The sequence below is a fragment of the Parus major genome, chromosome 8 (genome assembly GCF_001522545.3).
Source record: "Parus major isolate Abel chromosome 8, Parus_major1.1, whole genome shotgun sequence".
Classification (NCBI taxonomy): Eukaryota; Metazoa; Chordata; class Aves; order Passeriformes; family Paridae; genus Parus; species Parus major.
The window spans coordinates 12,598,705-12,622,178 of record NC_031777.1 but is presented as its reverse complement, the minus strand read 5'-3'; the positions used below and the strand labels follow the sequence as shown (position 1 = coordinate 12,622,178).

The 23,474-nt window shown below is 37.8% G+C and overlaps 1 protein-coding gene and 1 long non-coding RNA gene across 2 annotated transcripts in view; one reads left to right on the top strand and one right to left on the bottom strand.

The window, feature by feature from the left end:
* Window positions 1-21,349, top strand: part of PLPPR4 (phospholipid phosphatase related 4) — a 31,793-nt gene extending 10,444 nt beyond the window's left edge. The window contains exons 2-7 of the mRNA XM_015636833.1: window positions 3,297-3,482; window positions 7,757-7,886; window positions 9,588-9,783; window positions 13,027-13,084; window positions 14,379-14,552; window positions 16,565-21,349. Of these exons, the coding sequence (XP_015492319.1) occupies window positions 3,297-3,482; window positions 7,757-7,886; window positions 9,588-9,783; window positions 13,027-13,084; window positions 14,379-14,552; window positions 16,565-17,902 (2,082 nt within the window). The 3' untranslated portion in view covers window positions 17,903-21,349. The remainder of the gene's footprint in view (window positions 1-3,296; window positions 3,483-7,756; window positions 7,887-9,587; window positions 9,784-13,026; window positions 13,085-14,378; window positions 14,553-16,564) is intronic.
* LOC117244791 overlaps window positions 1,738-23,474 on the bottom strand; it is a 55,916-nt gene continuing 34,179 nt past the window's right edge. The window contains exons 2-3 of the long non-coding RNA XR_004498534.1: window positions 13,432-13,611; window positions 1,738-2,368 (exon numbers count right to left, since the gene is read on the bottom strand). This is a non-coding gene — a long non-coding RNA (uncharacterized LOC117244791). The remainder of the gene's footprint in view (window positions 2,369-13,431; window positions 13,612-23,474) is intronic.

Sequence of the window (23,474 nt, the reverse complement as noted above, 5' to 3'; positions counted from 1 at the left end):
TAGGCACAGGAAAATTCCTATTTCATTTTGTAATTAAAACAATACACATTCTACCACATAATTATATTTGACATTTTCAAGGTGTTGGGCGCCAAAGTCTATAATTACAGAAATGCTGCTGCCTTAAGCAGAACACTCCATAAATATGCATATATTAAATAGCCAGTTATACTGTTTAGAAGACTTAAGAAACATTTTCCTTTTCCTTTTTAGAAATGTTAGACTTTTAGAAGACACATTTTACATTTGTATTTTTAAAAAGATGGGAAGAGAAATGTCCTTTGGGATCTGACATCTGTATACAGCAAATTGACTACAGACCTTCTTATAAGTACCATAAGAAGTTATGCCAGAGATTCATAATCCTTTAGAATTATATAGTCTCTTTAGCAGAATAGATAATTACCATCAGAAATAATATGGGAGTCCTGTACTGAAGTCATAAGACACTAAAATGCAATTCCTAAAATTCTTGATTTTTTTAACTAATAAAAGAGTTACAGTTTACATACAGGAGTTTAAAGAAAAAGCTATTCCCTACTTTTATTTTACTGTTCCACAATAATACCACTTCAACTATTGCCTATTTTTGATAGTTGAATACTGCCATTTAAAACAGTTGCCTGCCTAAAAATATTGTGATCCAAGTAGAGTTTGCCTTGTGGTTAATGCACAAGCTATTGTTCAAGGAAAGACTTTCCCTTCCTGGTATTGGAGAAATGGAAAAATACTGAAGATTAAACTCTGAATGCAAGGTGTTCCATGAGTGGTCCTGCTCTGTGTTTCCTTTCTGGAATATTAACCTTTGGGCACATCCTGATAAAAGGGCATAATTTCTCAAAAGAAGAGACAATAGGCATCTACTTATTTTGTCCGTTTAGCCCACTGGAATAAGTTTGTGTCCTGTTGTAAGGTGCTTTGCCCAATGGGACATGGGCCCTAACTAAGTCATTCATTGCAAATGTTTTAAGAGTTAAATGTAGTGCAGAAGAGAAGTTGAGATTTCAAATGCTGTACAAAATTTCAATGTCCTAGCAAGAGCAGCACAAAATCAGTTCAAGCTCCCTGCACACCACGACAGGGTCCACTGTGTCAGCCTTTGGGTCCAGAGGGCCCTAACCCCAACCAGCAGGGTCTCTGTGCAGGCAGATGTTGCGAGAAGGGCACCCAGTTGCATACTCTAAATTTTAATCGAAATTATTAATCTCAAGTATTCCCAGAGTATGGAGAGTTCAGGGAAGTCCTATTTCATCCTGCACATCTATAATGACTGGAAGCAGTCTGGCCCATGTTGACTAATCATGCATTGCTTGCATTATGGTCAGTCAGGCTGCATCCAGCATGAAGTGAGGATTATATATTTTTATATATATATATATATAAAAATATGTATTATATCATGCATCCTGCTAAAGAACTGGACTTTTTCCTGTGGTGGGCAAGAAGCAGGACTTAATTTAGTGACATATGTAATTATTCCATACATATTTCTGTCGGATTATATAATTGTTATCTATTATGTATTCACATAATATATATTACATATGGTGTATGTTATCTGTTGTACATAATATGGATGGATGATATAATATATAAGTGCAAATATGGATGTGTTTGGGTTATACATATATTTAATATATATATGCACACTATTTACTGAAGCAAACTTCCTAATGCTCACAGCACTTAAGGATGCCAATCCACATTTTCTCCCTTTGTACACAATCACAGCCCCTATACTATGTGACCTTACAATGCAATCAACTTGAACACAGATATAACCAGACAAGCAACATTGTTCTATTCACCACCCTCTTCAGATTTTGCTTGGAACACTTTGAAAACTCACCGTTTTCAAATCAGCACATCAATGACAAGCTGTTCTTTTTAAACAAAAAGTCATATTCAAAGAAGTTTTGATTAAATTTAGCTAGAACCCTCCTTCTTTAATCATCTAGAGTTACATTTTATACACAAAAACCTGAAACCTGAGTTTTATAAGCTCAATACTTAAAAATCAGAAAATTGTCTGTTACTGCAAGAAACCATTGTTCATCTACCATGTAGAGTAGATTTTATTCATCATTTTCCCAAAATACATATGGATAATATTTTATATTGCATTGTAGAATGGGATGAATTACATTGATTTTAAACAATCAGATGTTTTTGTAAATGTGAACTGAGCATTGCAAGAATGATATAATTCAAGTATGCCCATAATTCTTTTAGGACAGTTGCTGTTTCTCCTGCTCTCAGTTGCTGTTACCCACAGGTACCCTCACTGCAGGACAGACAGCAAGAAGGACTCTGCATCTCAGTGGAGGAGCAGCAAGCTGTTCTAATATTGCCTTGTTCCTGGAGGACTCTGTAAAAGAGCAAACAGTTGTTTGTTTCTGAGTGTTTACTAAGGAGGATGCAGAGAGTATCACATCCTGCTGGTCACCTCTGAATGCCCCAATGCCCATCTTGGGAGCAGGGCTGCTCTTACTGTTCACTGATAAACCAATAGCATTAAATGCCCTTTTGCTATAGCTTCTCTTAAATTACTTCCTTCCACAGAGATTTAGTGTTTGATTCTGTGCTTTAAGGAGCTCGTGGTAAGCAGAGGTGAATTTGGGCTCCCAGAAAGGCCAACTCTGCTCTTAATAGATTAGTGGAAGTAATTGCAAATGGTTAGATAACTAAATAGCTAGAGGATAAAAGAATCGTGAACCATAGTCATGAAAGTTCTAAACAGACTGAGTCTTGCCAAAGTTAATTGCTTTTTTGATAGAATTGCAAAATGGATGTGCATTATCACATATATAGATTCCAGGGAAGAGCTGGATACTGGTTTTCATTTGCAATTACTTTGAAACTTAATGCAAAATGACTTTGATGTAAAGACTGTCATACATGACAGAGAGTTGCTAAAGAACCAAAAAGGGTGATTGAAGAACAGCAGAGTGCTGAGGCCTCACATGGGAGACTGCAGTTCTGATACTTTCCTTAAAAAAAAAAAAAATCAAAGTTTTTCTATTAATGATTCATAGATGAAAAGGCTAAATTATATGTGCTAAAGATTGGGCTGGGTGTTTTGACTAGCTTGGTATGCAGCAGGATTATTGATATCAAGTGAACAGTATCGTATCTCTAGAGAATTAATTATTTAGAGATAGTAAAATAGGCATGACAAGGAGCAGTTAGATATAAACAGCAGACATCAAAGAGATTTATTAACACACTATGTTGTCTTTGCAAAAGCATTGCTATTCCGTTTCCAAACAGTAATTTGTTGCTTTCTTCTCTTCTAGTTGCCCATATTGGCATCTTCTGTTGTTAGCCTCTATTTTCTTGAACTCACTGATGTCTTCAAGCCAGTTCACTCCGGATTTAATTGCTATGACAAGAGTCTGAGTATGCCATACATTGAACCTACACAAGAGTCTGTTCCCTTCTTGATGTTGCTTAGTCTGGTTTTTGCTGGACCATCAATTACGGTAAGTTTGAAGTGCTACTGTCACTTAAAGAATTTGAACAGAATTTCAGTTAGTATAAAAAAAGTAACTCCTTTGGTTTCAGTTAGGCTGTAGAGTGTCAACCAGGCTAGTTTCCTTAGGATTTTAAATCCATATTTCATACTTCTGTAACAAAAGGAGATATACTCCTTAGAACATTCCTTGTAGCACTTCATCTACTCTCACTGTCTTGATGGTGTCTTTCTTCAGTGTTAAGAAACAGCATCAACAGTTGGATGAGAATAGCTTGAATCATTCTGTTACGCTGTACAAATATTTGAACTTTTACAGACAGGGCATCTCCATACTCTCAGATACATCAAAAATGAAAGATTTTATTTTTTTGAAATGCAAGCCTTTCACAGCCTTGCCACTTTTGTTAGAAGTAGCTTCATTCAGAGAGACGGGGTATCAATCTTGTCAGTGAACTCAATTACATTTTCCCAAATAGCACTGAAACACCTCTAAATTGCAAGTTAGTCATTAAGAGCAGGCAAAAGTGGGCTGGTTTAATCATTCACCCCAAGGGAGGAGATGATTTCAACAGAACAGAAATATCCTGTCAGAATGAGCAGCTGGGTCACTATTTTACAGAAAAGAAATACATGTATACATAGGAGAGAATTATTTTTTTCTGATTTTAAGGAGTTCAGATAGGAGCACTATGCTCACAACACTCTTTCTCCATTTGCTAGACAAACTTGCCATTTATCTGGCAAGTGGACAGAGAAATTCACCTTGAGTGGGTGATTCTATGCACCTAAAAAACACGATCAACCTTTTGAAACGGTCTTTTCTCCCCCTGAGAGCAATGACTACACATCTGCTAGGCACTTCTCGAAAGCCAGCTGCAAATATAACCCTGCTTCCAGTTCCTCTTAATTCCCTTAACTTCAGTTAATTCATTTCATAATACTATCCAATTTACCATTATAAAATCTATAAAATATGATGTCTGTATAAAAATTATCAAGTGCTGTTCTCTCTTTGCTTTCCAGAATATTTTTTCATTTGTCCTTTTTTTTTCAACCATTTAAAAAACTTTTTTTTTTTTAACAGTTCTTACTGCATTTGGTTTTCGTTGCTTTAGAAACCATTTCTGAAGGATTTTGCACAACCACCAGGCTAAAAATTATACATTTAGAAACTGGGAGCTAAGATTATCAGTGATCCTGGTGCAAATGATTGCTGCAAATACCAAATACCATGATAAAAACAAAATGTTAGTAGTGGGGTTTGGCTGGGTTTCCTAAGTGTTTCTGCTGACAAAAAAATTGACTTTTCTGAAACAGCCATTGAAGGAATCTGTCTAGGCTCACTTGGGCCACAGTAGGTGGTAAAACCTGGCTTTTACTTCAGAGAGTTTATATTAAGCCTAGATAATATCAAACTCCTTAAATCAGGATAAAAGATGCTTATTTCATTATATAGCGTTTGTTAAGGGCTTTGATCATAACTCAAGTCTTTCAGCATTGCAGGAAGTTTTGCAATAGAGAATGTTATTCTGCTTGAATCTTTCTACTAGTAGTACAGAAAATTATTCAGAAGCATGCCATGTGTGGAACTCAAATCCATACTTGAGCATGCCTATAAAAAAGAAAGTTTGGTAAAGAAAGTAAATCCCAAAGCTTCAAAGCACAACTGGCTAAAAGCTGCAAGCCTTAAGAAGGTGTAGTTCATTTGTATTTGTATGAGCATGAATGTGATGCCTGTGTTAGTTAGAGGCTGGGCAGTGACAGTGCAAAATAATCAAACTCCAGTGAAAGCACCAAAGGCATTGACTCCTTATTATTCAATACCACTTTGGAAGTAAGGAACTAGGGGACATTTTTGTTCAATCCTTCCCTTTTTCTTTGGAAAAATAGGCCGGTGAAGCTCAGTATATAAAGATTGTAATTGCGCCATTGTCATATTGTAGAGTTTACCATTTTTTAAGTTAGTTTTCATGAACATTTCAATAGATTGCACACTTTATGAAACCTATGAAAGATAGGAAAGAAAGCATGAGCTGTGTGAGGAATTGAGGATCTCCTGATGTTGAATATCCTGGCCTCTGTCCACACTTCAGGGACTTACTACAGTATGAGGCAGAAGGTCATCAAGACTCAGTAAAATACAAGTGCGATTAAGCCCATTTCAAATATTACCAAAGAGTATATATAAAGAAGAAAAAAAAAGAAAGAAAGAAAAAGTGTGCATGGGGAAGAAGACAAGTAAATTCTAGTGTCAATCCCTCTTTTAAACCTTATATAAATACTAGAATAGGATTTTTTTCTGTTATTTTTGATGGTATAATAATTTTCTCAAGACTTAAGAACATATATCAATCTACTTACTTTAGACTAATATTTTATTTAAAAAAAATCTAACATTTTATGACTTATTTTCCTAAGCCATCATTACACAAGGATCTGTTTGGCTTTGAGGCTCTGCATTTTGGTTTTCTCTTTGGGTTTTTTTTTCTCGTTATTACTAAGTAGCAAATGCAATTAAACAGGTCTTTTCTGTAGCCCTGAAGGGTTGCAGAAAATACCTGTATTACTGACATATGTCTCATTGCTTGTGTTTTAGATGAAATTTTATGTATTTATTCAAAAACTGCAGGGGACTTCAGTGTGGAACACCTGGACCTGAAGAAATTATCAAGATGGATATTTTAGGTCTGGAACATAGATATACCTGAATTACAGCATGATTTCAATTTGCTTAAAAGAACTCTGAATCTGATCCTCTGATAGATCTTCTCTCAAGTTGCTCATTCAGAAATGTTAGGACCTGTAATTTAATCATATCAGTGAAGGTTCAAACTCTTATCAGCCACTGAATAAAAACCTGCTTAGAGGTAGCAATGTCCTTTCCAACAGAGATCGCTAGGACATTAGATCATGTTGATTTGGGAAATCATTCTCAAAGAGAGAAATTCACTGCTGGAAGTTTCACTCCTACTGCCCTCTCTATTCTGGGAGGGTTTTTTTTATGTGGAAACACCAGCCTCTGAATTTTCCTTGACATAGGCCTTGTTGTTTTTTGCTCTATCACACAAGCTAACCCATCTATCTGGTGTTTTCCCTGTACCAGAAATTCCCTAGAACTTGGCTAAAAACTATTGGAGTTTTTCAGAGTTTTAATTTTGGAATACTGGGTTTTTCTGGGAAGCTTCAGCAATAAACTGATCAAATGTGAACAGATAGTAGTGGCCATAGCTCTCAGCTAATTAGAATTCCTTAAATAATCCTTACCACTGGCTTTTCTAAGTCATAGGAGAACCTTCACCACTTCAATCATCCTGGTCAAGAAATTTCAGTTTATTAAAACTTTAGCTAATAAAGAGTTAGACTAAGCTTTTCCACTTTACCTCCCTTTTCCTAGGGTGGAGTGTTAACCACCACTGGTAATTACAGCAGATTCAGCATAATTCAGATGCTTTGGCATCTCATTGCATTATATCTTTGTGAATTGCATGGACTCATTTTCAGTGCTGCTGTGGATAGACAAAGTGAATCCTCTTTTGCTGGTGAGAACTGCCTCATTAATTGCAATATTTCAATCCAGCCCTTACTCTGAACTCTGTACAAACCCTGTACAGAATTCCAAATAGTTGCATTATTGAACAAGGAAAATAATAAAATCTGAGACTACAAATGTATAAATGAGTCTGGATTTTCCAGCAAGTGGTGCAATTTTTAAATGATATTTTTCCTTTCATAAACTCTTGTCTAGGGTTTTGGTCATAATCTGTTTTGCTTGGTATGTTGCGAGGGACCATAAGGACAGAACTTTTTCTGCTGCTGTGGATCTGGTTAAAACCCAAGCCAAATTAAACAAATACAGAACAGGCTGTCACATAATTGGAAGCTGCTCGGGATTGCTAGGCTTGTGGCCAAGACTAAATGCTAAAACCACTTCAGGAGCACTAAGATATTGCAGTGGCTCTGGATTATTCTAGAGGTGATATTTTACAATTACTGTTTTATTATTGTAGAAGCATCAAGTTTCAGCTGTAGATCAAGGCCTGGATACCACTGAGCTCTGTATACTGTATTCCATTTGCATTTAATTTCAGAACCATCTTCTTGGCTGCCCTCATTCAGGCTAAGTTGCGTTTATGTTTACATATTGATATAAATCTTTTAAAGTTGAGTGCATGTCAGTGAATGACATTGGTTGTGTTACAGTTATATTACAGCCCTTTAAATTCAATCAGGATCTTCTGAATAAGTGCTACATTCAATTTAATGGCTCCTTTGTCATTGCAGATAATGATAGGAGAAGGAATTCTCTACTGTTGCCTGTCCAAAAGAAGAAATGGGATTGGAACAGAGGCCAATATTAATGCAGGAGGATGCAACTTCAATTCTTTTCTTAGAAGAGCTGTCAGATTTGTTGGTGGGTTTTAATTGTTACTCACAAAAAAGAACTTTCCACATATACTCAGTTTTCACCATGCAGGTTTGCTTCTCTGAAACAGCCTTTCAGAACAGTGCAGAACTGCCAGTAGCACAGATTTTCTGCTAGAAAACGTGAGAAGAAACTCAGACTGCTACAAAGCAGGCCCATACTCAGTAATGTTGCATCTATACTCTCCATTTTCCCTTTTCTCTCCTGTACTACTGTCAGTATTTCTAAAAGAGTAATTTGTTTTTCCTTCCCTGCCTACCTCGAGCTGGCTGCTTTTTAATTATTTCAGTGTATAGCTTCCCATGCCTGTCTTCAGTGCATCATAAGGAGTCAACCCACCTGTCACAGTATTCAGCATGACAGTGAAAACTTGTCAGAAACTCTCAGTAGGTTTGACATTCTTTTTCTGGAATGTCTTTATCTGCCTCTCAAAAAGGGCTAGAATCTGGCAACTTAAATGATAGAGGAACATGTTGAATTCTTTCATTTTACTTTGTTTTAATTGTCATTTATGGAGAACTGTACTTTGAAAGGCAGCTGGACTTTGATCCCCTTCTTACTGTTAATTTCCTCTCCCAAGGAGTGGCTAAAGTAAAGGTTTCTTCTTTTCAGAAATTTTTCATTAGACAAGGCAGCCTAGGCAAAGACAACCAGCAAGGCAGCAGATTGAAAATCTGGTAGGACAACCATTTGGGACAAAACCCAACTGGGTTTTGGTAGTCTGGCAAACAGAGAGGTAGTGACAAGCGAGGTTATGCAATCTGTGACCAGTAAAGCTTCATAAGAGCAGCAGGGAGGAAGTAAGCAGAGGGTTTGTAGATTACAGCATGAGCAAGAGGACTGTAAATATACCTCCACCTTCACTTCTTCTCCTGTTTGGTATTCCATCACCAAAAAAAACAAGCTCAAGGACACATGAATTTCATCCCTAATTCCCACTCTGAATTTGAAGCATTTTCTTATTTTAATGGCTTTAACATTCTTTCAATTTTAAGATGAAAAATAAATTTATCTCCATGAATAAAAGTTGGGAACTATAAGTAAATCTTTAGAAGAGCAGTTGAAAATGTTCAGTAAAGCAATGGCATTACTTCAATTGCCTTGTGAATTTGGCATTATTAATCAGTCTGAAGCATTGATCCCTTATGAAATAGACTTAAATATTTGGATCAGTGACAAGGACACAATACTCAAGAAACAACAGAGGTGGGAAGGTAGCCAAAGTTATCACCAGCTGGTGATTCTGTGGTGGCAAAAAGAGAACAGGTCTTCAGAGCAATGATCTAATGGGCAGTTGTCCATACTACTAAAAGTCTGTCTTTCAGTAGGAAACTCCAAGGACTGGATAAGCACATATGCTTTCCTCAAAGTTGGCTACTCTTTAGTCAATTCAGAAAACTTCTTTCCATGCTGAAGCAGCTCCAGTTTTGGAGGACATCAAGCTATTAAAACAAAATTTTAAGTATCAACAGGAAGAAAACAAGCATAAACTATCAAAATTTCTATATTAAAGAATTCAACTTTTCAATAAGCTTTTTTTCTGCATTTAAATTCTCTTATTTGGCTTTTAAATTCTCTCAAGTCCAATAACAAAAGCCATCAGAGCTCTGTGGAATGTAGCTTGTATGATTAATCAACCTAATTATTGCATATAATCAAATTAACAAGCTCTGTTGATTTCTTTCCTAGGTGTTCATGTGTTTGGTCTTTGTGCAACTGCTCTTGTTACTGATATTATACAGCTATCAACAGGATATCAGGCACCATATTTCCTGACTGTTTGCAAGCCTAACTATACATCTTTAAATGTATCTTGCTCAGAGAATTCATATGTTGTGGAAGATATTTGCTCAGGAGCTGATCTCAATATCATCAACGCTGGAAGGTTGGTTCTGTTCTTCATTGTCTACATTTTTAAGCATTTATTTTCTTTTTTATTTTCTGTTCCAATTTCAAGATTTTTTTTCATAAAATCTGAGTTAAAGGTGTTCAATTTTCTCCATTAAGATATTAATCTAGCAGTGAGCTTTGGAAAACTTTGTCAGGTTCCAAAGCACAGTCAGAACAGCTGTTCTGCCCCTTCAAAGGAGGCAATTTCCTATACAGTTGTCACTATTTATAGCTTCTACTGCTTTCTGAAGTGATATGTGGGCAAGTTCCCTGCAACAGACAGGGGAGGAAGTCTCCTAAGTGCTTGGTCTGAGACGTCTGTATAACATACATTACAGTTCAGGTGTTTGGGAGTTGCTGGTCAAGTTTGTTTTCTGTTTCTGTGATTAATTTTTTTATATTAGCAACATTGAAAAGAATCTATTTTTAAAGGAAATACCAGAACAGTATAAAGCTGTGTGTTCCCAAACCTGTCTTTTCTTGCATGGTACTTCTGACAGGTTTTTTATCTCTTTCCCCATAGCCATTTGCTGCTACTGGGATATTTTCAGTGAAGCCTGATGCTTGCAAGCAGTGTCTTGCAGCTGCATGGTGTCCCAGGAAATCAGGACACGATTACATAGAAGCAGGCAGAAGGACTTTCACAATTACATCTCATTCATTTCATTATCTCAAATATGATGTCTACTGCTTTGAAGTGACTGCCTGTAGCCATTCCAAAACCACCATTCAATCCTAATTTTAAATACCATCACTTCTAAAAGACCAGTGAAATTAGTTGTAACATATTAAGACTAAGCAATCAGGTTTGGGGTGTTTCTGTTTCTCCAGGAAAAACAGCCATATATTGATATCTCAAAGTTATTCTCATCATAGAGGATGCATTTGGCAATCTAAAATATTCTGGCACCACCCACAATTTTTCTTTAATTCAATTTTATTACATTTTTCCTTTATTATGTTGTTATTTCCTTATGCCAGTCTCAACTTTACCACTGCAAAGCAGGACTTGCTACTGGTTATTCAGTAGCATTTGTTACTTTCTTCAGTCACCTATACAGAAACTATGGTATAACTTCTACAGTACAGGAGCTTAATTTGACTTCAATAATTTCAATTTGGAAGGAACTTTTTCTGTGTTTGTTAATGGCATTCTGGGTACTTCCCAGAAACTTTGGGTCCAGAAATTTGCCTTTGGACTCCTGTATGAAAAGTATAGAGAGGAGCACATAATTATCCAACTGATTTTATTAAATCATTTTTCTGCAACATCCCCAAATATCCAGTGGTTCCTATTGTCCATCTTTTCCTCTACTTTCTTGAAAGAGCCTTTTCAGCCACTTTTGTTCAGCTCTCCAGTGAGGTCTCTGTCCTCTGTCATCTCTGATGTTCTAACTCCGTATGACTCTCTCTCTCAGTGAGACTCTCTCATTGTTGTTCCCTCTCTACACATCCTCATGCATGAGCATTTAGAGTGATACACTGTCATCGGAGTTCAGGACATTTTTTCTTTGAGACCTTTGTTCACCTTTTCAATAAAGAGCCATACAAAAAGGCTACATATTTTTAGCTGGAGTTATTTTCATTTTAGATTAAAAGATAACAGAGGAACAAAAGCAGTGACACCATTAGAGAGTACAGAGAGTGCATTTAGTCTGTGTTTGCCCTGAAAATCATGTGAATAGAGAAGAGAATAAAGAGAAAATTGACTGTGCCATTGTGGCACACCTTATATACTACAAAAATGCCATCAAATTAAGGTTAAGTGGTAGAAAAGTTCATAGACTCAAGTATACACATCAGATCCACAGAGGCTCTAAGCAGATTTATGCTTCATTAAAACCTGCACAAGGTAATGGAGTTGATTAGCTATTATAAATATTTACCCTTTTTTTCATGTCATTATTCCTTGTCCTCAACCCTGAGCTTGTTCCACAGGAATACTATTTGTGAAAGACTTGTTAAGGGAGGTCAAAAATAAAATAAGATAAAGAAGGATTTAGAACTGTCTTTAGAAATGCAAAAGGAACCATGTAGATTTCATCTTGGCCAGAGTCATGAACCTTTTGGCACCATAGACTCAAATTCAGGTCAGCAGCATGGCATTCACATTGAACTACATGCACATTTTTAACTGCCAATTAATTATGTAGAACAGACAAGGCAAAATGCGTAGGAAAGAAATTTAAACTCTTCTGCTTTGCAGAACAAATGTCTGTCTAAAGTTAAAGGACCGTGTTTCAGTCTCTGCTATTTTAAACTAGCTCACTCAGGTGTTGCTAGGAAATTTGCTGTGTGTGGAGCTCAGAGTGACAAGACCCATCTATGAAGCCGAATTATAGTTTAAGTATTTATCCCAAGCTGAGCTTTCTCAGGTGAAACTTGCTGTTGTGTCTGCAAGGTAGACATACTCTTCTTCACTAAGACATGCAGTATGTTACATTACATATCTATACCATTGTAAAGAGAGTAATCCTCACTGTATCTGACTCATTCCTAGAACTCAGAGGTCACAGACTTTTTTAGGGTTTCTGTGATCTAGATGTCCACTGTGGAACAGGTATTACTGAATTCAAACCCAGCTTTTTTTCTCTCTACTATGTAAAAACTTCTTTTGCATCCACATTACTTTTCTTTAGTTGTTTTTAGAGAATTGAAATGGGTCTAGAATAATAATATGAAAATGTTAAAGAGCCTCATGTGATGGTTCTATGCAGCACCTGCTTGCACAAAACCTCCTTTTCTTGTCAGAGAAGTAGAAACTGAGCTGTCACTTTTTAATTTCATATTCAAAGTTTGTAACTCAAGACCCAGTCCACATCATTCAAGTCTCCAGGTTTTCAGAGGGAGTAGAAGGCCCTCAGCAATTTCAAGAGCAGACCTGATATTGCCTACTGTCTCAGAGTTTGGACATGTTTTCATTTATTGTCTTTCTCTGGCCATCAAGAAGGGGCCCAGTAATTCTTAAAATACCTTCCCCATCTTCTTGTGCTCCATTAGCTTCTGTCAGGATGTAAAGTGCTGAATTGTTTTTAAAAAAATAAACCTATAGACATAGCAAATAAAGATGTAGTTTGCCTCTCTCTGAGAAAAATGTCACCTGATGACAAATGTTACCGATAGATCACATGTTGCTTAGGAAGTATAAGACGGCTGTACCACCCAGTGTTTTTTTCAATGAGCACTAACACTGTGCATTTAAACTGAGAAGTATAATTTGAGTGTCCTTCCTTGGCAGAAAGTCATTCCCCTCTCAGCATGCCACCCTGGCAGCCTTTGCAGCAGTGTACATTTCGGTGAGTAACCAACTCTGTTCAGTTTCATTTATACAAGCAAAAGTCAAAAAGTAATTTGGTGTATATTGTAAAATTATGTGTTGCCTGGATATCATGGATGGATGGATGGATGGATGGATGGATGGATGGATGGATGGATGGATGTTTTTTTTCCTACCAATTTGAAAGCAAAATAAAATTACTAGTAAAGCTGGTTTTATTTCAGCTGTTAAAGAATAAGGAAAATATTCAACTGCTTCATATCCTTTGTTAAGAAGCAAAAAAAAGTATTATGTTAAAGTATATTTCGTGCCACATATTATCCTCATATATGTTTATCTGTCTTACAGAGTGATATTTTAACTTACCAGTCAAATTAACTGTTATGTATGCTGCCTTTTCTTTGTTGCTGTCTTCACTTGATTTGCTGCTTTTAAATTTGAGGCACTAAGGGCCATGCATTGATGTGATATAGTTTAGTTTCACCTCCAGAGATTTGCAGCATGGATGAAATGGCACAATCACTCCCAGAGGCCTTCAAGGTGTTACTGCAAAGCAAGTGAATAAAACCCATCAGTCACTAGCAGAGAACTGTGGGACATGCTGCCGCAATCACAGCTGATTTTGCACTTCCAAGCAGTAATATTTCTTCAGTATGGCCTGCAATGTTTGTACTATAGACAACTTACTTGAAGTTTAAAAAGTAATTCCATCACTTGTGCTGTAAAAATCAGAGGAGAACAACAGTAACGACCAGTTAATGGCATTAGATAATTTATTGTGCATGTACTGAGAGCTTGCCAGTATTTATTCTGCCTAGAAAAAGGCCAGAATTTGGAATAACACTAATGAACCACCTCCACTTAATTTTTGTGACCTCCCTGATATTATGGCCCTCAGTTGAGAAATGGCTCTCTAAAGCATCTGGTGGTAGCTTTTGTTGGAAGAGGTTATTGCCTTCATCTGGCATGACATCTGGCTGCTGCATTTCACAAGCGGTGGCTCCTTAGTCACATTTATAGAACATTTAGGTGCTAATTTGGAACAGTATTGAGGCATAAAATACTTATCCTAATTGATGTCAATAAGCAACACTGCCTATGTTTTTGGAAATCCATTCCTTGTGATTTCAGATCTTTCTGCAGTAAGTGAGCAAGTTTTAATAGGGCTGTAAAGTAAAATTAAATAGATTACTTATAATATTACTGTGTACTAGTGGTCTATATATAAAAGAAACACTGAATGTGAGAAATTAAAATCCTCTTAGGTATATTTAAGTTTCTTCAATTGCTTCTTTATTTCTTTCTTTTTCAAGATGTACTTCAATTCTACATTAACAGACTCCTCAAAACTTCTTAAACCACTCTTGGTCTTTGCCTTTATCATCTGTGGAATTATATGCGGTCTGACTCGTATCACCCAGTATAAGAATCACCCAGTTGATGTTTACTGTGGCTTTCTCATAGGAGGAGGAATTGCTCTCTATTTGGTAAATACAATAGTCATGGTTAAGTTTTAGCAAATTAAACTTATAAGGCTGAAATAAGAGTACTGGTTATTTTTATGAAAACTTTTCATCATGCTCACATGCCATAGGTATAGGTATATATATATATATATTTATAGGTATAAATAAAGTCAATATGTGTTGAAGATGATGAATTAGAGATAATGACTTTAAAAGCAAAGAGGAAAAAGCAAACAAGTACTTCAATGTGAAGTTCCATAACAGTGCCTAAAGTGGAATATAATCATCTGGCATTGTATACAGAAACAATTCTAACTTTAAGTGCTTTATTAAACACATAAAAGTACTCATCTCTTCTAATCCACACTTAGAAGCATAGCACAAGAAAAATATTTGATTAATTGGTATTTGTTGCTGACCTGAGTTGATACTGACAGTTTTCACTTTATGATCTCAAAAAGTTATTGAATTAGTATGAGCAACTCAGCTGAGTGAATTGCTGAACCTTCAAAAAATTTAAGGCAATATTACACACTTGAGATTCTTTGAAGTCCTTAGGGAAGCCATGAAAGGGAAAAAGGGTGGTCAAATCAGGTTATTCCTATGCTTTTGCTTTCTACTGTGTCAGAAGAGATGGAACACCTTGGAAGGGTCCTGTAAGGAAGCATGTAGGTCAGGCCTGGTTGTACCTGTCAGGAGGAAGCTCATCATGCACTTGCTTTTGCTCACTGCTCTCAGTATGTCTCCAGCAGGAGTTCTCTGCCCTGGCTGTTCAGAGAGCAGCACAGGTGCCTGGGAGCAATCAGAGCTTCTGCTGACAATCAAGCTTCTGCTTGAGTGTGGGCAGGTGAACAGAAGAGTCTTAACAGCCAGTGGCATGATTTTACCCCCAAGAAGTCAATGATGAATTTTAGTATAATACCAAAATTAGTTTATTTCCTGACCCCATTTTTCTGTGATAACATAACCTAAGGTATCTGCAGATGGTCTGCAGAGGTGACCAGGGAAAAATGGCTTTCACAGTGGCAGAAGAAACAGCAGACAGGGTAATAACAGAAACCCCATGAGCCACTAAAGTTAGCTTCTATGATTGCACTGCAAGCAGAAAGGCACTCTGTTGAGAATATTATTTCAAATTATTCCCTGTTGTAGATCTACCTAAATGGAGGTGTTGTCCCCGTGTCTGAAATACCCAAGAAAGTATGCTTTGTTAGGTCTTCATATACTGTTGTGTGACATCATGCAGCAGAGAGTACGGTGTCCTGGATAGCCAATGCTCAGTAAATCTGCCCTCAAAGCTACACACCAGCAGGAGGATGGGGAGGGGTGTGAAACTACAAATAATTCTGAATGGAGTGTAAAGAACAAGTAACTCAAGTGATCAAGTCAGATATTTGACCCTCTCACAGAATGCCCTCAGAGGAATCTTTTTTAAACGACAGCATTTTACAGCAAGTCTACTAATTAGGAAAATGTTTTATAACTAAATCTTATTAAAGTTCTGCACAGTTTGGAAAGCAATTGATTTAAAGTTGATAATTTTTTCTATGATGTAGATATTGTATTAAATGGTTATTGTGCAGCAGAAAGGGCAGAATCTGCTAACAGCTGAGAACAACTCTAGCTGTAACAAGGTTTGGTAAATCAGAGTAGAGAGTAGTATAGTTGTAAAATAGTTTTGCCTAAGAGACTACAAACATCTATTTTGCCATTTATCTAAGACATTATTTCTGTAGCTGTATCTGTTCCTTGGTAAAAAGAAGAAAGCTCATGACTGTTTATTGCCATGAATAGTATGCTTTAGTTATCCTAGTGAGACTACTTCATACATACATAGAGGTACCAGACTGAGGACGGAACTGGGACTGAGGCTATACTAGTGAGGAAAGGAAATTAAGCACATCCATCAGTTTAGCTGAAGTAATTATGTCACTGAATTCTATTTAAAAGCAAAATAATGCAATGAAAGTACCTTAAAATGTGTCCTTTACAACTTTCTTAACCGAATGTTGATGCTTCTGTCCAAATATCAGGGCCTGTATGCTGTGGGGAACTTCTTACCAAGTGACGAGAATGCGTTTCACCAAAATTTTCACAGAGAACCTCTAAGGTCATTGACAGATCTCAGTCAAGATGCCAGCAGAATCCTGCCAGGTAAAAACGGCAGCAGCAGCGATGGCATTGTCTCTCACCGTACAGAAGGGATCCTGAATAGAAACCACAGAGATTCAGGCTCTCTGACCAATCTCAAGAGAGCAAATGCTGATGTAGAAATAATAACACCACGAAGCCCAATGGGAAAGGAGAACATGGTTACTTTCAGCAACACTTTGCCAAGAGTCAACACACCGTCCTTGGAAGATCCAGCAAGACGAAATGCAACAATACACGCATCAATGGATTCTGCCCGTTCCAAACAGCTGCTGTCCCAGTGGAAGAACAAGAATGAAAGTCGAAAGTTGTCACTGCAGGTAATAGAGACTGAATCTGGCCAGTCACCACCAAGGGCTATCGAAATGAGGTCAAGCTCAGAACCCTCCAGAGTGGGTGTAAATGGTGATCATCATGGCCCAACTACCCAATACCTGAAAATCCAACCTGGCAGTGTACCAGGCTGTAACAACTCAGGTCTTACTGGTGGGCCAAGGGTCTCTATTCAGTCCCGTCCTGGCTCATCTCAGCTAGTACACATTCCTGAAGAGACTCAGGAGAACGTGAACACATCACCTAAAACTAGTTCAGCTAGAGCTAAATGGCTGAAAGCTGCTGAGAAGAGTGTTGCATGCAGGAGTAATAGCCAGCCAAGAATCATGCAAGTAATAGCCATGTCTAAGCAGCAAGGGGTGCTTCAGGGCAGTCCAAAGAGTTCAGAGGGAAGCACAGTGACCTGTACAGGAGCCATCAGATATAAAACCTTGACAGACCATGAGCCAAGCAGCATTGTTAGAGTTGAGGCCCATCCAGAAAATAACAGACCTGTAATTCAGATGCCATCAGAAGGTGAAGGAAGTGGGTCATGGAAATGGAAAGGTCCTGAAAAAGTCACTCTTCGTCAAACGTACGAGCTAAATGATCTTAACAGAGACTCTGAGAGCTGTGACTCCTTAAAAGACAGTTATGGGTCAGGTGACAGGAAAAGAAGCAACATAGACAACACAGAGCATCACCATCATGGAATCACTACGATAAGAGTCACACCAGTGGAAGGAAGTGAGATTGGCTCAGAGACTCTGTCCATTTCTTCTAGCCGGGACTCAACACTTCGAAGAAAAGGTAACATCATTTTAATTCCTGAGAGAGGGAGCAGTCCAGAGAACACCAGAAACATCTTCTATAAAGGCACATCCCCCACACGAGCATACAAGGATTGAGAGGAGACATATCAACTGGTCCATACCACCACAAAGTAAACACATCTTGACACAGGTTCTGCTCCCTTTGTTTTGAGCTGATATTTACCTTTATGTGCCAAATTATTGACCAGCAGCCCTGCATTGCTGATGTGCAATGTGCATGAGCCTGTGAACAGCATGTGGTGGGGGGAAAAGCACAATGCCAGAACTAATGTGAAGCATTTTCATGCAACTTGTTTCTTCAGATTCAAAACATATATCTGAGGGTGATGATGTCAATTAAAAGAATGGTCTTGAACACAGACACTGTATTTCCTGAATGTGCCAACCTTTTATTTTATATTTGTGTCCAAAATTTACTGACTTTTTCACAGCAAAGGTTGTATCAGTGGTATATATTCATCTTGGCAGAATTTGCACCAAATCTTTAATACAGGATGGTGCTGATGATAACTTTACATGTTTTAAAAAATTGCATAATTATTAGATTCTGCAAACATGACATATTGATGTGCAGTTACTTTACAAGTAATATTGCTAATACTATGATGATGCTGGCTGCATTCATTTAGCGTAGGAAATATTTACAGCTTTGTTATAGTGGATCTGTCACATTCAAAGATTGCAAAGGTTTTGTGTAGTTCTTTAAGATGTCTACTGCAACAAAAAATGTGTGGGTGACATTCCATTAGAATGGAATGACTATCTATTTTGAATAGTTTTGCTGCTACTGCTCAACTTTTGTTTAAGAACAGGTGCTACTAATGAAGAGGCTGCTTCTTAGTGGGCTAACTTGTAGAATGTTTTAAATTACGTTTTTAAGGGGTCTTATCAAGTACTACAAGTCATTCAGATTTTACATTTTTAAACTTCTTATTCTGTCCTTCAGCAACCCTTCCATTTTTCTATTAGTTTTTCAACAAATAATAGGCAGGACACCAATAATTGCAAGATGTGCAAATGTGAAAGGTGAGCCATGAGTAAATAAAAATAGATGGCAACTTTCCTGACCAGCTTCCAAGGAGACAGTTATTAATATCATAGCTCACACTTAGAAGCAGTCATTCACCTCACTAGCTTAGTATGCCACAAGAACAATCACAAGTTTCACCCCAATCACCATCACGTAGGGGATTTGTGCTTCACTTTAAAGAATGGAATGCCTTGGTATTGCAGGATCACTGAACAAGTGTTGCATTGTGCCACTACTACAGTTCACCTCCCTTCAGACACCCTCCAGAGCCTTCTTAAGCATGATATTTTTCCCTTCACTGCCACTTAAGAATATAGAAGGTCTCTGCAACTGAGAGAACATGAATTATTTTAACAAACTGAGCTTTGGATATAATGAAAAAACTTGCCTGCTAAAAATCTCCATTGCCAAAAAAATATTGAAAGGATAAGCTCTGAAAGGAATAAACATGGCATGTCCTAGAATGGGCCTGCTAGAAGAAATGTTTCATTTCATTTGGGTCTGACTTAAACCCTGAAGGAAGCCAGGAGCAGTGCTCACACACTGCAGCTCTTCATTCTCTCCTATTTCTACCTGAAAGAGAACTACTCTCAGACACCTGCTAGCTCCCCTGCTAGGAGGGGAAGGGAATGCCTTAGTAGTCCTCTCACTGAATAAGAAGTAGCAGATGAGGTCTGTTCTCTGGCTTCTTGAGAGAAGTTTTGGTCTAAATCTTCTTCTCATTTAGGGTATCAGAGAACCAGATGCATTCTCTGTACTTAAAACCTGTCTACAAACCCTACCCCACAGAACTCTAAGGAAAAGCCCACCCTACCCCAGCCAACTCGGAGGTAGAAGGAAGAATCATCCTGTTCAAGAAGATAAACAGCACAACACAAACAGAGACCAAAAAAAAAAACAAAAAACAAAAAACAACCAAACCAACCAAACATCAAAACAAAAACCCAAAAAAAGACCTCCAAACCAAAACAAAATCCCAAACCCAGCCCCAAACCTAAGTAATTTCACAAGTATGAGGATGGTGTTTGCGAGTCAATGGAAAGCTTTATATGTACTTCCCAGTTTTACAGGTGCTCCAGGCTTAGCTGAATGCTTCCTGTCAAGCCAACTGTGCCAAGCAATGCTTCCCTCACCTGCCCATCACCCAGTGCTGTGGAAGAGTGTCAGTCCTTAAGGAAATGACCACACTCTTTCTGCTATTGATACAAAATTTCCCCATCATACTTAGGATGATTGGGAGAAAGTATTCTGCAGGTTGCATGTAAGAAGCTACCCAGTAGGGTTGCAGCATATTGTGTATGTTAAAGGCATTGTATGTTGAAGACACACTTTAAGGCACATCAGCTGGGAAAAATAATCATAGATACCAGGAGAAAAAGAAAAAAAAAGTATTTTTAGAAATAAGTTCTCAGATGCTAGTATTTACGAATCAGGATTTATTTTTTCTTTTAAAAAGGATGTCTCTTTAGTCCTTGGTATTTAATATGAAATTTTGTACGAGATTCCTAGGAATTACAAACACTTGGACTGTCATGAAAAAAACCCTTTGGATTTAGTTTAGTCTAGGTACAGGATAAAGCAGGTAGGATTAGCTTTAAAGGAATGGGTAAGACACAAACACTGTTGGCCTATCAATGCAGGGAAATAAGATGCAATCATTTGTTAGTTTGTAAGTGCAGGGGAAAAGAACATAAGTAGATGAACCTGGAAATAAAGGAAAATTGAAATGGAGAATAATGGCAATAAAGCAAAGATTAGAAAATGTTCCCTCTGGCAATTTAGCTGTTTTGGAAACAGCAGGATTCCTGGTGGGAGTGTTTGTTCTTTATTCCTTGGTTTTAGTCAGATATATATTGGCATATATGTTGCTTTTATTACTCTAAAACTTGCTGCACTATTTCAAGTGCAGCGTGATATTTTTCCTAAAGTTTCCTATTTCTTAAGAAAAGATTTTAAAGCTCTTGTGTAATCATTGAAATTATGTTCTATACATAAATATTGATATATTCTTTTTTACTCAAAGTGCCAAAGGCTACTGTTTTTAATAATGGCTTATCAAATTATATTACGTTAGAAAGCAGAAATGTAATAATATATACATTGGAACTCAGACCTCTGCATGTATATTTGATAAGGAGCCTTTTGTAAAATTACTCTTTGTTTACATTCCACTGGTACCTTAATTTAAAATTAATCAAATAAATTGACAGGTGACATCTTCTTAGTGTTCTGATTTTCTTACTTGCTAACAGGCACGAATTTCTTTGTTAGGCTGTGCTTTACTGAGAAAAGAAAATACTTAAAAATAAAATATGTTTTTAAATGAGAATTCTCTATATAAAGTATTGTGTTTAATAAAATGTTATGCCATGTTTTCAAATGGAAAATAATTTGTAAATTGCTATAAATGTATTTTGTTAAATAAGTACAGATCAATGCTACTGTGTGAGTTTATTGTGCTAACATCATGAAATAAAGATAAAATTCCTCATTCGTGTTTGTTTATATCTGTGGTGAAGCAAAGTCTCATCCCCCCCCTCCCCCAGATTATTATTCAATATTTGTTATCTCATGATGTGTAAAAGTGGTCATCAGTGAGAAACCTCGAGACCTTGCACAGTGGTAAGAATTTATAAAGAACAGTCTCCAAACAAACTTTAACCACAAAACATTTTACAAAAAACCCCAAGTGAATTGGGAACTTTAAGTCATCTGGGGACATGCCTTCTCAATCATTCCACAGCACCAGCTGCATTGCTAAGCCTCTAATGCCCCCAAACCACCCTCCTAGTGTTGGGTAGAGCTGCCAGACATGGTGAGGTCAGCCTTGGATTTGTGAATGAGAACAGGACAAATGTCAGAGGCAAACCTGAGAGAGCAGGCTCTCCCCAGGGGAAGAAGTCAGGATGCAGGAGTCAACAGGTGCCGTACACCCTTTGCTGGCAACAGTGAAAAACCTTATGTGTAACAGCACACTTTAAAAAGCAGTCTTACCTAGAAGGCACACAAGGTAGTGTGGTAAGCAAACAGCAAAAACTGTCTCCAAGCCTGTCTTGAAACACCCTGAAAGCAACAGCAGGACCAAAGTGCCCGGGGTGGAAGACACAGCAGTAACTGAGAATTGCCAATGGCCTAGGATGGACCACAGGGAGTAGCAGAGTCCCTGCAATGCATGGCAGCGCAACAAGCTGACTCTGAGAAGCTTTCCCAAGTGTGCCTGGGCCTTTGTGCAGGCTGCCCCTTTGTACTTGTGTGTCCTTGGAGCAGATAACATGCTGTGGCTGGGGGCAATGGGCAGCTGCTGTCTCTGTAGACTCCAATCAGGCATCACAGTGCTGTGTGGTACAACATCACACATGTGCCGTGCTCCACGCCAAGGCATGCGGGCTGCACTGACATTGCCTCAAGCTGTGGTGCAAATCTGGGTCACTTGGCAATCCCTGTCCCATGACCTTCATGAGAAGTTAAGATGGGAGCCCTCAGGCAAAAAAGAATCAAAAACCAGTATGTTGTCTCTCAAAGAAAGGGAAGTGTCTGTATTGTCAGTTGTGATACTGTTCCCTCTGTGGTGACAGAAGGCACTTTCTTCTTGAGAATGTCCTCCCCCACAGTGTGAGCAGGCAGTTTCAGGAGAGGCCTCTCCTTTGGCTAGCAGCAGATGGACTGTGGCAATCCATTATATGCCTTGAGTGAGGCTGTGTGAAGCATAAGGGTTGTGGCCCAAGGTTATGGTGTCCCATCATCTGGGACACATGTTGGTAGCCTGGGAAAGCTACAGACAGTGATGGCTGGTATGGCTGAGAGAGACCCTGTGAAGGATGCAAGAGAGAAAAACAGACTAGGGTAGGACTGCTGAAAGCTGACATGTAATGCAAATCTGATGAGCTCTCCCTTGGGGATGGCCCTTTCCATGGATCACAAAGGGGCCAAAACAATTAGTTTGAACATTTTAAAGGGCACATTATAAACATCTGAATTTAGGATAAAAAAAAAAGTCCCCCTCTGAAGGGTATCTTTGATGTAGACATTATATTACAGAACTTCATCAAAGACAAGAAAGCACCTCTACTGACAAACCTTGTCACATTCTCTTAGACCATTCTGGCTACAGCAAAAGTGTCACTAATTTAAGAGAGCTCACTGTGATCCAGATTGATGACTAATGTGAGGTATGATTGATTAAACTGAAACTTAAATCTACTGTGTACTGGATTTTATAAGAGCTTCAGAGGCCTTGGTATAAGAAGTCACATAAGACAAGACTGTACCGGAATCAGTTTGGTACAGATTTTTGAAGACCTTTTGTGTGACAGATCCATGTACACCTAATTTGGCAGGAACATTTTAAGGGCATTAGAATCCTTGTGCATAAAGTCATGAATAAAATCTTTTCACAAACCTTAAAGCCCAGAATGTATCAAACATGGGATAAAACTTCAAAGTGTCTCCGTGCTCCACATTCAAAATGAAAGTAAGGGAAAGCCAGCTGCATACATGTGCATACAAACACACAACACAAAGTTAACATGTTCAAGGCACAGTTTAGAAGGAGAAAGCAATTTAAATCAAGGAAAAAATTGTGGCAAGGCTGCAAATACTCTCTCTAAAATTTCTCTG